This window comes from Rhodamnia argentea, chromosome 10 (genome assembly GCF_020921035.1).
Source record: "Rhodamnia argentea isolate NSW1041297 chromosome 10, ASM2092103v1, whole genome shotgun sequence".
Lineage (NCBI taxonomy): Eukaryota > Viridiplantae > Streptophyta > Magnoliopsida > Myrtales > Myrtaceae > Rhodamnia > Rhodamnia argentea.
Window position 1 is genome coordinate 7734638 of NC_063159.1, and position 12859 is coordinate 7747496.

At 43.3% G+C, this 12859-nt stretch overlaps 2 protein-coding genes across 3 annotated transcripts; one reads left to right on the top strand and one right to left on the bottom strand.

The window, feature by feature from the left end:
* Positions 1–3370: 3370 nt before the first annotated feature.
* Positions 3371–5030, top strand: LOC115727978 (anthocyanidin 3-O-glucosyltransferase 6-like). 2 transcript variants are annotated; one of them, XM_030658301.2, is made up of 2 exons: positions 3371–4368; positions 4399–5030. In XM_030658301.2, exons 1-2 carry the CDS (start codon positions 3427–3429, stop codon positions 4876–4878), a joined length of 1422 nt encoding a protein of 473 aa, XP_030514161.1. In that variant the 5' UTR covers positions 3371–3426; the 3' UTR covers positions 4879–5030. The 2 variants fall into 2 exon arrangements, with proteins under 2 accessions (XP_030514161.1, XP_030514160.1); XM_030658300.2 differs by having other exon boundaries at positions 3371–5030.
* A 2581-nt stretch (positions 5031–7611) lies between these two features.
* Positions 7612–9183, bottom strand: LOC115729984 (anthocyanidin 3-O-glucosyltransferase 2-like). Its single transcript, XM_030660618.2, has one exon. The coding sequence runs from the start codon at positions 9144–9146 to the stop codon at positions 7698–7700; it is 1449 nt and encodes a 482-aa protein (XP_030516478.1). The 5' UTR covers positions 9147–9183; the 3' UTR covers positions 7612–7697.
* Positions 9184–12859: the final 3676 nt, after the last annotated feature.

Sequence of the window (12859 nt, forward strand, 5' to 3'; positions counted from 1 at the left end):
ACCCGTCTTTGGACTTCATGCGTGCAATCGTAGCCGAGTGCAACTTGGAACGACTCCCATTCTTAATTCCACATTCATCACGAAAGTAATTTAGCAACTTCGATTTTGACCCGGGATTTATTTGATAGACTTAAACTCGAGACATATTTTAATAGGGTCAATAGTTAGATCAAGTTCCTTTGGGACAGTCATATCTCCAGCAAAATTAATTGGTACTTCTGTACAAAACCCATCTGGGTTTGAGTTAAGAGCTTCTGTAATTTTGCCCTTTCTTTTTCTCCTGCTGTTCTGTTGCAAAGACACATTAAGAAGCGAAAAAATGTATGTCTTTCAGTAAAGAATCCGGTCTAGCGCGATCTGGTGAAGCCGTGATTGAGAAAAGTTGCGAGAAGAGACAATGGGTGAAGGCGGGCATAAGAAGCCATGTACGATCTAGAGATGGAGCTCAACGTTGTTAGCCATGTCGATTGTCCGCTTAGGATTCTTTGGGTGGAAAAGATAATTCAACATAGCCTTCGCACTCCAAACTTAGGATAGTTCCACTAGGAAAATCTAACTGTATCGAAAGACAACGTAAGATAATAATTAGCTTCCTCTTCCAGTAGGATTGGTTCTGGCTCGGGCACTATTGCAATTACGTTCATGATTTTTTTTTTAAATCTTACGGCAATTTAAACATTCTTTGTAACTCTTCTCATATCTGTTAGTCTTTGAAAAGCTTTTTTATTATTATTTTTTTTTTGGAGTTTCCAATTTTCCATAACACTGAATTGCAATAGTATAGATAAAATAGAAAAGTGCACCAGGAATCTTAAGACTTATCATAAAAGTACAGTTGAATCATATAATTTTTACAATGTACAATCCAGACCTAAAATTTATAAAATTTGCACAACCAAGTCTCCCCATCGATTTTTCTAATGTGATTAGTGAAAAATGTTGACATGAGCGCCCACCAAACGTCACTTCAAGAAAAAGTTATTTAAAAAATAAAAAAAGATAAAAAGTAAAGGAGAATAAAAGAAAAAGAGATGCTAATTAGAAATAAATAGATGATTGAATGTGAAAAACTATAGAAAAAAATGCAAGACATTGTTGGTCGCCGGCCCAGCAAGACCAAGCTCAAACGGCCATAGCCTATGTAGCATCGACACGACACACGACACGCGGACTAGAGGTGATCGGTTTCCAGTTCAATCCAGTTCCTCTCAAGAACCGAGAACCGGACCGGTGGTTCCGGTTCTCAATTTTTCAAAATTGGGAATCGAGACCACTGTCAAGTTCGGTTCCCGGACGGTTCTATTGGATTGGACACATGCTAAAAAAAAATGCATCATTTCGGGACAGTCACGGTCCAGCAAATATAGAAGTTGAACAAAAAAAAATTTCAAGTTCATTTCTTCTCTTTCAAGACAAAGTTAAGAACTTTTTGCAAGATTGTTTTCAAAATACACATGGGATTCAAGTAGAAACGATCTCCCTTCAAGTCAAAAATGGCCCAAGAAGCGGCGGAGGTAAGATCGACATGGGAATTTCGTTTGGGAACTAAAAAGGCAAGATCGAGAAAACTCCATGCGCATGGAGTTTTCTTGATCAAAATAAAATAAAAAAAATTCGATCGGTCCGGTCCTAGCGGACCCTAGAACTAGGAGTTGGACCACCGGTTCCGGTTCGGGCGATCCAATCTGGGAATTTCGTTTGGGGACTAACGTAAGGATTTGAATGCATTAATTAAAAAGTTCTAGGATTTTATTGCATTTTTTGAAATTTTTAGGATTCATGCGCACGTTGGTAATAAGTTTGAAGGCTTTTAGTGCACTTATTCCTAAATAAAATCATAAACCATCAAAATTTGTGCCTAGTCCCTCTAATTTTCACATAATAGCTAACACTCTCTATCCAAATGCATTATTGTAACTTGTTCTCGTGTTAGGAAAATTGCTAAAAAAGTCATAAACTTATTGCACTTTTGCCAATTCAATTTTAAATATTTTAAGTTTGCCAATTGAGTCTAAATCTTCTCACATTTTGCCAATTTAGTCCTATTGATCAAAAATAGCTAACGTGGTCGTTGGCCATCCTACATAGCACAGCTGGTGTTGATGCGGGATTATTTTTATTTGTCTTTTTATTTTCCTTTTTTTTTTCTTCTGTTTTTTTTCAACGGCCGACAAGGGTCACTTAGCCCTCACCTAGATCCGGGCAAGGTTGCCTTGTCCGGGACCGGCAATGTTGGCTTTGACTAGACCATTGTGGCTGTGTTGGCCTCACCCGGTGATCGGCGAGAGTATAGCGACCCTCGCTGGCAGCTGAAGAAAAACCAAAAGGAAAAAAAAAGAAAAATAAATAAGTAATACGAAAAACGCACTAAAATATTATTAAAATTTGTCAACGTCAGCGCCGGACATGTCACGTAAGACGGTCGACGTGTGCCACAGCCCGTGAACGTCTACATTATCTATTTCCGGTCAAATTGGCAAAATTACAGTAGGTTCAAGATTTTCTTGATAATTTTCTATTCTTTTGTTTAAAGTAAACATGAAGCTTAAGTTTAATAGTGTCTTTTTTTTTCTTCGTCTTTATAAGAAACAACCGCTAGATGTCTCCATCGCGATAAGTTAAAACAAATCAAGATGAAGAAATTTCGTGGGCCCCAAGTCACGACCTTGTCATGTCTCCATCATCCCTCCTTGGTCTCCAAGGAATAATATTCTGCCCCCCCATCTTATAAGTCAAAAAGAATACCATGTGCAATGACGAACTAATTATTTTTTTAAATAATTTACCAAGAGTTAATGATAGATATATTAAAAACGACGTATAAATATATCATTTTACATTGAACTTGTTTCACGGATTAAGTGTTCTCAATGTAGAGAGAGTCATCGAATGGACGTTCACATAGAGAAGTTTTCCTTCATTCTTCGTTATCATTGTGAGAACGACTTATTTTATAACTTAGAAGAATGACGTGACGATATCGTCAATTACCAACATGATATCTTATCGCTTTAAAAAACGATAACTGTTATCTATAATGGGTAATGAGCTGGCTTAGCCTATATGAGTCCATCTCCTCGCCCATAAAATTCAACAAAGATATCAAAATTATTCATGAATTGTAATAAAGCCAGAGCTATTCTACACCCGACACGAATCGAACCGTTGCCATAGGCGAATTGGGATTTTCTCGAAACCGGCAAAGGATGAAGGTTTAATTTGAACTTATTGGGAGAGTGAACCTTCACCAGGTAGTTTAATCACCAGTTGCATACTTACTGTTATGTTACGTATAATCAACAAAAAATGTTTTTCCACCACGTGGGTGGCCACATCCTGATTCGTATAAGTAACCCGAGCCTCTCAGCTTTAGGCAACTTCATCCGACAAGGAAAGAGACCTCCACGTCCATCGGAATCGTCAAATATGGTCAAAGCAGAGCTCGTGTTCGTTCCGTCGCCGGGCTTCGGCCATCTGGTATCGACGGTGGAGATGGCGAAGCTCCTCATCGACCGAGACCCCCACGTGTCCATCACCCTCCTGATCATGAAGCCGCCGTACGTGTCGCATTCCGGCATTGACGACCGGACTCGATCGCTCGCCAACTCCATGGCCGCCCGCTTCCGGTTCGTCCATCTTCCCGACGTGGGCCCTATCTCGGAGACCAACCCCAGCAAAACCCGAGATCTGTACGTCGAGAGCTACAAGCCTCACGTTAGAGAAGCTATCGCGCGGCTCACCGAGCCCGGCTCGGGCCAGGACTCGCCTCGGCTCGCGGGGCTCGTGGTCGACATGTTCTGCACGACCATGATTGACGTGGCGAACGAGCTCCGGGTCCCCTCGTACGTGTTCTTCACGTCGAGCGCGGCCTTTCTGGGGCTGATGTTCCATCTCCAGAGGCAGCGGGATGAGCAAGGAATTGACTCGACCGAGTTCAGGAACTCGGACACCGAATTGGACTTCCCAATCTTCGCGAACAAACTGCCTGCCAAGGTCTTGCCCACCGCATATCTGGTCAAGGAGGCCGCCCCGGCTTACATTGGCCACGCCAGGAGGTTCCGGGAAACCAAGGGCATTTTCGTAAATACGTTCGCCGAGCTCGAAGCGCATGTGTTGGAGTCCTTGGTCGACGACATGATCCCACCGGTTTATCCGGTTGGACCCATACTGAACCTCACAAGGTCGACCGGCGGCCCAGGACCGTCCAACGGTTTGGAGATCATGAAGTGGCTGGACAATCAGCCGCGTTCGTCCGTGGTGTTCCTGTGCTTTGGAAGTCGGGGAAGCTTCGACGCGGACGCCGTGAGAGAGTTCGCCACCGCACTGGAGCGTTGTGGGCACCGGTTCCTGTGGTCCCTGCGCGAGCCGCCGCCCAAGGGCAAGGTAGGGACGCCACGTGACTATGCCAATCTCGAGGAGATCCTACCCGAAGGGTTCCTCGATCGGACGGTCAAGATAGGGAAAGTGATTGGATGGGCTCCGCAGGTGGATATCTTGGCCCACCCAGCAGTCGGGGGATTCGTATCCCACTGCGGTTGGAACTCCACTCTCGAGAGCATATGGTTCGATGTGCCGATCGCGGGATTGCCACTATATGCAGAGCAACAATTCAATGCGTTCGAGATGGTGGTGGAATTGGATCTAGCGGTGGAGATTAAGATGGAGTATAGGAGGGACGTTCGAATACAGAGCGAGACGAGGGTGACCGCCGAAGAGATAGAAAGAGGGATACGGCAGGTGATGGAGATAGATAGCGCGCGGAGGAAGAAGGTAAAGGAGATGAGTGAGAAGAGCCGGAAGGCCTTGGATGAGGGCGGTTCGTCGTGCTCGTCCCTCCGCCGTTTGATCGGCGATATCTTCAATAATATGCCCCGATAAGACAGAAATTTCACATTCGATGGACGCGATCGCTTGATGTGTCCAAAGGATTTCTATGTAAGTTTGGATTGTAATGTATCTCTATCATTATTTGGATGCAGTGCAACCATGGAATAAATTCAAAGGCAGCATTTTAATGGGTGTTCTAGGTGGATATGGCTTCTGCAAAGCAGTTCCTTATGTGTATGCTTGCAATTTGCAACAAAGAAGAGAACCAAAATTTGCGAGGTTTTTGGTTAATTTTCTACCGTGTAAATTAAGATCAAATAGAGACCTCTCGGCGACAAAAGTCTTAACTTCTCGCTAAAGCAATAACCGCGATCGGCACGCCGAACCATATGCTCTCCATCCTGATCTCAATCGTGAGGCCCAATTCCATCATCAGTTCGAATGTATTGACTACTTTCTCTGTATATAGGGGTCACGTGGGTATCGCCACGCCGCACCATATGCTAGCGAGAGCCAAGTCACATTCGCAATGCGACACGGACCCTCCTCTCTCTCTCTCTCTCTCTCCCCAAATTTATAAAAAAAAAAAAAAAAAGGCTGGATGGGCCCCGACCGCAAGCTTGCGGGACCCACTCAATCACTTTCCCGATGCCAGATGTCCGGTTTAGGAGGCCCTCGGGCAAGACCTTTGGGGATTGCACGTAATCAAGTGTTGTGGAGTTCTGTGGTTGGACAGGGCGGTGACGAGGCTGGAGGCATTTTATGTTGATTAGTTAATTTCGTGTTGGGAGGTGGGCAAGATTCTTGGTTGAGAAGAGTCGTTCTTTCTATTTGCTTTGTTTGATTTTATTAATTCCATTTCGCGAGACATTTGTGCTTCAATGCATGTGCGCCCTATTGCTACCTGTGACTTTTTCGTCAAGTTGAGAAGTATATAAAATTGGGATATGTTCGCTACAAATTTTAAAATTTATCACGAAAATATAATTGAGTCTTAAAATTTATAAAAAGTACAATTGAGTCCTAAAACTCATCAAATTGGTACAATTGAGTCCTTTTATTAACACTATTAATTTGTCTAACGAAAAATTTTGACCTGACATTTTTAAATTATTTTCTCTGTCTTGCGTGATATTTTTTATTAGTTTCTTTTCAAATTCTTATTTAAATCAAATTAAAAAAACTAAAATATTAAAATTTAAAAAGCTAAAACAGTTTTGAAAAAAAAAAAAAAAAAAGAGGGCGGTTGAGGCCCCGCCTCGCTGCTGCGGCCCATCTCGGAGCGGCCGGCTGAGGTTGCCGGCCACGGGCGAGGGTGGCTGGCCGGCCCTCGTCATCCCTAGGCAAGGCTTCACCGGCCCCAGGCAAGGAGGAGGCACACCCAAGCTTGCAGAAGTACTATGTATCTCCGATTCTGAGGCTATCTAAAGGACACTTATACATTCCTTCAAGTACTTGACGGATCGGGAGAACAGAGAGTTACTGGGCATGATGGCACACTGAATGAAGCAACTCTCCTCAAAATTGGCTCTCGATTGCCCAAGAAACATCCCCAACACTAGATTAACCACAAATGCAGATTTCACTTTGTCCACGTTCTTCTCTTACAATGAGGGAGAATTAGAAGGAGCACAGACGATGTGACAATTTGAGAATTAGGGAGAATTGCGGATCTGGTCCGATTGCGTGGTTCCTTCTTCGCCATCCTCAACACCACAATCACCTCTGCCTCTCAAACCACTTCCGGATCCGGGTTGAAAGCTTGGCGAGTCGCTTGCCCTTGCCTGGGGCCGGCGAGGCCTCGCTTGAGGCCGGTGAGCATCGGCCACCCTTGTCCAAGGCTAACGACCTTTGCTGGCCCCTCTAACAATGGGTTGCGGCGGCGGCCGCGCCTCACTAGTGAGGCCTTGCCTTGCCCTGCCCTCCTTTTTTTTTTTTTTTTTTCCTGTTTTATCGTTTTCATATTTTAGTTTCTTTAATTTAATTTAAATAAGAATTGAAAAGAAAATAATTTGTCCAACTAGCCAATTTAGATAGAGGATCGGAGAATGTTAGGTTGTTGGAGAAGCATTGGGTGGGCCGACCCCTCCACGTCAGCTCCACCATCGCATCTCGGAGCCACTCCCTCTCTCTCTCTCTCTCTCTCTCTCTCTCTCCCAAGAGCCCCGATGGTGTCATCCCGAGCTCAAATCTGCCTTCGCTCCCGCCGCCTCTGTCGAAGTATATTTTTTATGCTATCACTTTTGAGTCCCTTATTTTTCTAACTACGAGCCTCTGCCGAAGAAGACGCCGTAGTTAATGAAGAGAGAGGAGGCAACAGTTTGAATGAAGGAAAGTGGGACCCGGATGATATGTGGCGCCACATGTCGGCCAATGAATGGGCTGCATCTATGGTGACGTGGATGGTTCGGGTCACATGGGAGCACATACTGCTAGTGTAAACAGAACTTTATATAGTCTAATCAAACCCTGATATGAGAGGATTTTAACTAGCAAGAGTGAATAAAGCCACTCGTTAAAAAATTATTGACTTTTCTAACATACCAGTTTTTGAATAAATGTAAGAATAACTATTTATTATGAGTCAAATATTTTTAAAAAAATGAATCCCATAAAATTTTTTGATTGTTTGTTATTTAATTTTATATGGATCAAAATAGACGGTTAGTCTTATAGAGTTATAGTCACTCAGAAACTGTTACATAATCAATTCTGGAAAATTATCTTACACGAACTATATAGTTAGATTTCCACAATAAACTCACTTTTACGAGTACAAATTGATTTAGTACAATGAAAGCAACCTTTTTCGATCCAACGCGGATACAACCCAAGATGCTAAAGATTCCAAACACCAGAGTCACCTCAATCTAAGGCATATTACTCAAGATATCCTCAATCAAATGACCCAAAGACATGTAAGAAGAGCCACCCTCAGCCAATGTCTTCCTGCTCTTCTCCCTCACCTCATTCACCTTCTTCCGCCTCTGGCTGTCGACGTCTTCCATTAACTTCCTTATTCCACCCTCTATTTTCTCCGCCGGCACGATAAAGTCTCTCTCCATCATGAAATCTTTGTAGTAATCCATCTTGATCTCCACCGCGAGGCCCAGCTCCACCACTAACTCGAACGCATTAAATTGTTGTTCTGCGTATAGAGGCCACGTGGCCACCGGTACCCCGAACCAAATGCTCTCCAGGGTAGAGTTCCATCCGCAGTGCGACACGAATCCCCCGACCGCCGGGTGGGCCAAGACCGTGGCCTGCGGGGCCCACCCAATTACTTTCCCTACTCCGGCTGTTCGGTCCAGAAAACCCTCCGGCAAGACCTCCGCGGGGTCCACGAAGTCACGCGGTACATCAACCTTGCCCTTCGGCGGCGGCTGCCGTAGGGACCATAGGAAGCGGTGCCTGCTCTGCTCCAGCGCGCGGGCGATCTCCTTCACCTGGTCCGCACTAAAGCACCCCCAACTCCCGAAGCACAAGAAAACCACCGACGAAGGCGATTGTTCGTCGAGCCACTCCATGACATCATCGCCTCGGCAGCTACCATCATCCTTATTTTTAGTCTCCCCTTTCAAATTCAGGATGGGCCCCACGGGGAACACCGTGGGTGCCCCGAGGCCCGCCAAGGACCCTAGTGCATGCGGTTCGAGCTCGGCGAACGTATTAACGATAATTCCCTTGATCGCTCTTATTCTCTTGGCGTGCTCCAGGAATGGTTGGACCGACTCCTTCGTCAGCACCTTGGACGGTAAGACCTTGGCTGGCAACGGGTTTGCGAAACTCGGGAAGTCCAGCTCGGTGGCCGAGTCCTTGAATTCGGTTATGTCCACGTGTTGCTCGTCTTGGAGCGACTGGAGGTGGAGCATTAGGCCGAGACACGCCGCGCTCGACGTGAAGAAGACGTAGGAGGGGACTCCAAACTCGCCCGCCAGGTCGATCATGGTGGTGTAGAACATGTCCATAACGAACGCCGCAAGCCGCCGGGTCGAGGAGGCCGAGTCGGCGAGGTCAGCGACAGCCCGCTTGATGTGGGGCTTGTTGCTTTCTATAAAGCGATTGTGGAAATTGCCCGACGAGATCTCAACGTCTGTGTTCACAGGAGGGAGGTGGATGAGGCGGATGCGAGCAGCGTCCAAGGAGGCGGCGAGCGAGCTGGTATACGAGTCCAGTTCAGAGTCGAAGAGAGGCTTCATGATGAGGACAGAGATAGAGAGGCGGGGGTCACGGTCGACGAGGAGCTTGGCCATCTCGACCATCGACACGAGATGGCCCATGACAGGGGTTGGGACGAACACGAGCTCGGCAGAGGTCATGGCGATGGAGCTGACTCAAATTGAGTGCCTCGTAGTTTTGTGGAAAGGCGGTGATTGAGGTCGACGCTTCTTGCGTTGGGTTGTGACTAGTGTGAAGTGGGGAAGATTCCCGGTTAAATACGTCATCTCGCGGCAATTTTTTGTCATTCTTTTATTTGCGCTGTTCGATTTTATCAATTCAATGTCGTGTCAAACTCGTCTTTCTTCACATGCGTCGAATTAAAAAAAAGGAAGAGAAAGAAAAAGAGATGCTTGGGCAGCAAGAACTAGAAGTGAAATAACGTCATGGCTTTGCTGGCAGCGGTCGTCCACTCGTGATTAAGAAGGGACCACCTGGGTTTTGAATGCTCACCGTAGGATTGGCAAGGCTCGATCGATGGGAGAAGCACCGCAAAATTCTTAAAATTATTGCATCGGCGAATCGATCAATTTTTTGATCGGAAATCGTCCCCGTGTTACGTGGTGTACCAGCGCTTACAAGGGCATTTTCAAGAAATTTCAAACAAATTGATTTTTTTCTCTTTCCTTTTCTTTTGGCTGCCGAGGGCCCAGATACCCTGCCGTCTTGTTCGCGGCCTCGCCTGCGGCCACGAATGAGATCGCGAAGGCGCCACAATGGCCTCGCCCATGGCCATCACGATCTCGCCAGCCGTGAGCTCGGCTCCGGGCAAGGCGGCCCATGCCAACGGCTGACGACGACTTGTCGGCCAAAATGAAAGAAATAAAAATTAAAAAATGATTAAAAAATAATCCTTGTACTACTCTACCCATGGAGTAGGTCACACCGAAAGCGTTCGAATAACTCGAGCGTGGTTGTAATCTCCATTATATTTGCTTAATTGGAATCTTTTGTTGCTCTTTCCGTGGAGATCACCATCTGAACCACGTAAATTTGGTGTTCCATTCACCTCCTCATTCTATTAATTTTGTTGTTCAATCATTTTCTTTTACAGCACATGAATATAGAGACTGTTGATTGAGGACGAAAATTCTTTTATGGGTGCTTGAATAAAAGTTCCATGTATGTTTATATCGTCATAGAATTTGTCATGTCACTACATCAATGATTCCATGAATTCTGGAAAACATTTTTCGAAAAGTCAATTTTCAGAAAAATGACTATATTTTTTGTGTTTGCCTGAAATATCAAAAAGGCTCGGAAAATATTTTTCGTTGTTTTGTTTGGAAAATTGTATTTGATTTTTTTCCCATGGATTCCTTTCAATAATTTTTGCATTGTTCCGAAAAAAAAATTCAAATTTTTTTAATGTTTTAAATATTTGTCTTTATCTTGTTTCTCTTTACTTTTTTACGTTTTTTTTATTTTTTTCTATTCCTGTAATTCTTCAAAATCCACCTCGCCTTCTCCGATTCCGACTCCGCCCTCGTAAAATCCCCCACCGGACTCAACAGCTCGCTCAACCACCTACCGGCTGCCGGCCTGTGGCGAAGCCTCGCCTTGCTAGATCCGGAGAGCTCGCCCATGGCCGTCAAGGAGTCGAGGCGAGCTCGCGGGAATAGAGCTCGAGCCTCGATTCCTCCGGATCCGGCGTGGCTCAATGATCAGACATCGGGCAAGATGGCATGGATTTGGCGACTCCCCGTAGAGCCGGGGGTTACGAGGCGGGGAGAGAGAGAGACGACAACTGGTTGCGGAAGAACTGTCTATAATTGAAAGCGCATTTGGGAGCAATCAAGAAGAGAGCGAGTGGGAGTGAAGGGAATTTAGAGAGAGAAATTGAGAGGGGTTTTTCAGAAATGGAAAACATTTTCTTCAATTTTAAAAGGATTTTTTTATTAATTGGAAAATATTTTCTTTAATTACATATTTTTTTTATCTCTAAATGCTAGAAATTCAAAAAAAAAATAATTTTTAGGAAAACTTTTTCCGTGGGATAATTTGTCAAGAGGAGAAGATTCAATTCTACGCAATAAGCAGCTAATAAAACGTAGTGATTCAATTCTACCGTTACTTGATTCATGGGTTCCATCATAAAGGTTTTTCAAAAGCACGTGGGTCTATTTTCTTCTGCATCACAAAGAATTTCCTGAATAACAAAAAGTCCGCCGGCGAAATAAATCGCTCTCCACAAAAAAAATAATAAAAAGAAAAGACAGAGAAAGCGTGGCGGACTAGGAAACATTATAAATAACGACAGCGACAGGAACAAGTGCCCAAAAAAACAAAGGTTGGGCATTGTCATGTCTAATTGTCAATCTCTTTCAAATGAGTTGAATGCATTTTTTTTTTTTGTTGATAAAATGACACTTCATAAGTCAATATTTATGTATGTTGCATATGGTTGCATTATTATTTCAAAATTTCTCTTGACTATTTAGTTGGTATTATTTTTTATCCACGTATTAAATTAGATGGTTTACTAGATTATCTAAATGTGTATTATTATGATTGTTTACATTTAGAAGATTCAATAGATATTTCAAATATACAAGGAGATGTTAAAGAATCTATAGTAATATTATATGGAGAATTTTGTACTATATATAGTTTAAGTGATTGTGGATCTTTACAATCTATTGTCTCACGAAGCGAAGCTGGTAGTTCACTTAGTAGAGGGTACAATATACTTAATAGTAGACAAAAAAAAAAAAAGGGCAACAAGTAGTATTTCTAAATTAGAAAAGTATTTAACCACTCAATTTGAGTTTCGTGATGCCGAACATAGTACAGATTTTCAAATCCTAGAGTGGTGGAAGAGTCACTCAATTGATTACCCAGTTCTCGCCCTCATCGTTCGCGAGATATTAGTAACTTCTTCTTCAACAGTTGCAGTTGAATAAGCATTTAGCGCTGGATGATTAGTTTTGGACTTTCAACATTCAAGATTAAGTCCGGAGTCTATGGAAACTCAAGCTTGTATCGATGATTGGACGAAGGCTAGATTTCGACACAAAGAGCTGGATCAAGAACACGAATTTTTTAGTGAAGATTGTGAGATACTACCGCCACGGGGTATCACAACGGGTAGCGACGATTGACGATGAGGTAAGTTGGGGTTATCAAAGGTAAAAAAATTATATGAGCTTTGATTCTTCTATCCCCAAGAAAATATGTAGGCGCTTAATGATAAGTTATTAAGTTCATGTCCATTTCTCCTCTCTCTCTCTTTTCTCCAAATTTTATTACAATGTACAATTTGATTATAATTTATAATTTATTATGTTTATTTTATTATTTATTATTTTAAAAATTAACATTAAAAAACGGAACCGGAACCGGCTCGGAATCGGCAGTTCTTTTGAATCGGTCACGTCTAGTTTGAATGAAGGCAAGTGGGACTCGGCAGATATGTGGCGCCACGTGTCGGTCAATGAATGGGCAGGATCTGTGGTGACGTAGAGGGGTCGGGTCACATGGGAGCATATACTGCTAGTGTAAACAGATCTTCATAAAGTCTAATGAAACCCTGATTTGAGAGGATTTTAACTAGCAAGAGTGAATAAGGCTGATTGATAAAAAAAATAATGGGCTTTACTAGCATACCAATTTTTAAATAACTATAAGAATAACGATATATTATTAGCTACATATTTTTAAAAAATAAATCCCACAAAAAATTTTGATTGTTTGTTATTTAATTTTATGTGGATCAAAACGGACCGTTAATTTTACAAAATTACAGTCACTCGAAAACTATTACGTAATTAATTTTGGAAAATTATCTTACACGGACTACATAGTTAGATTTCCA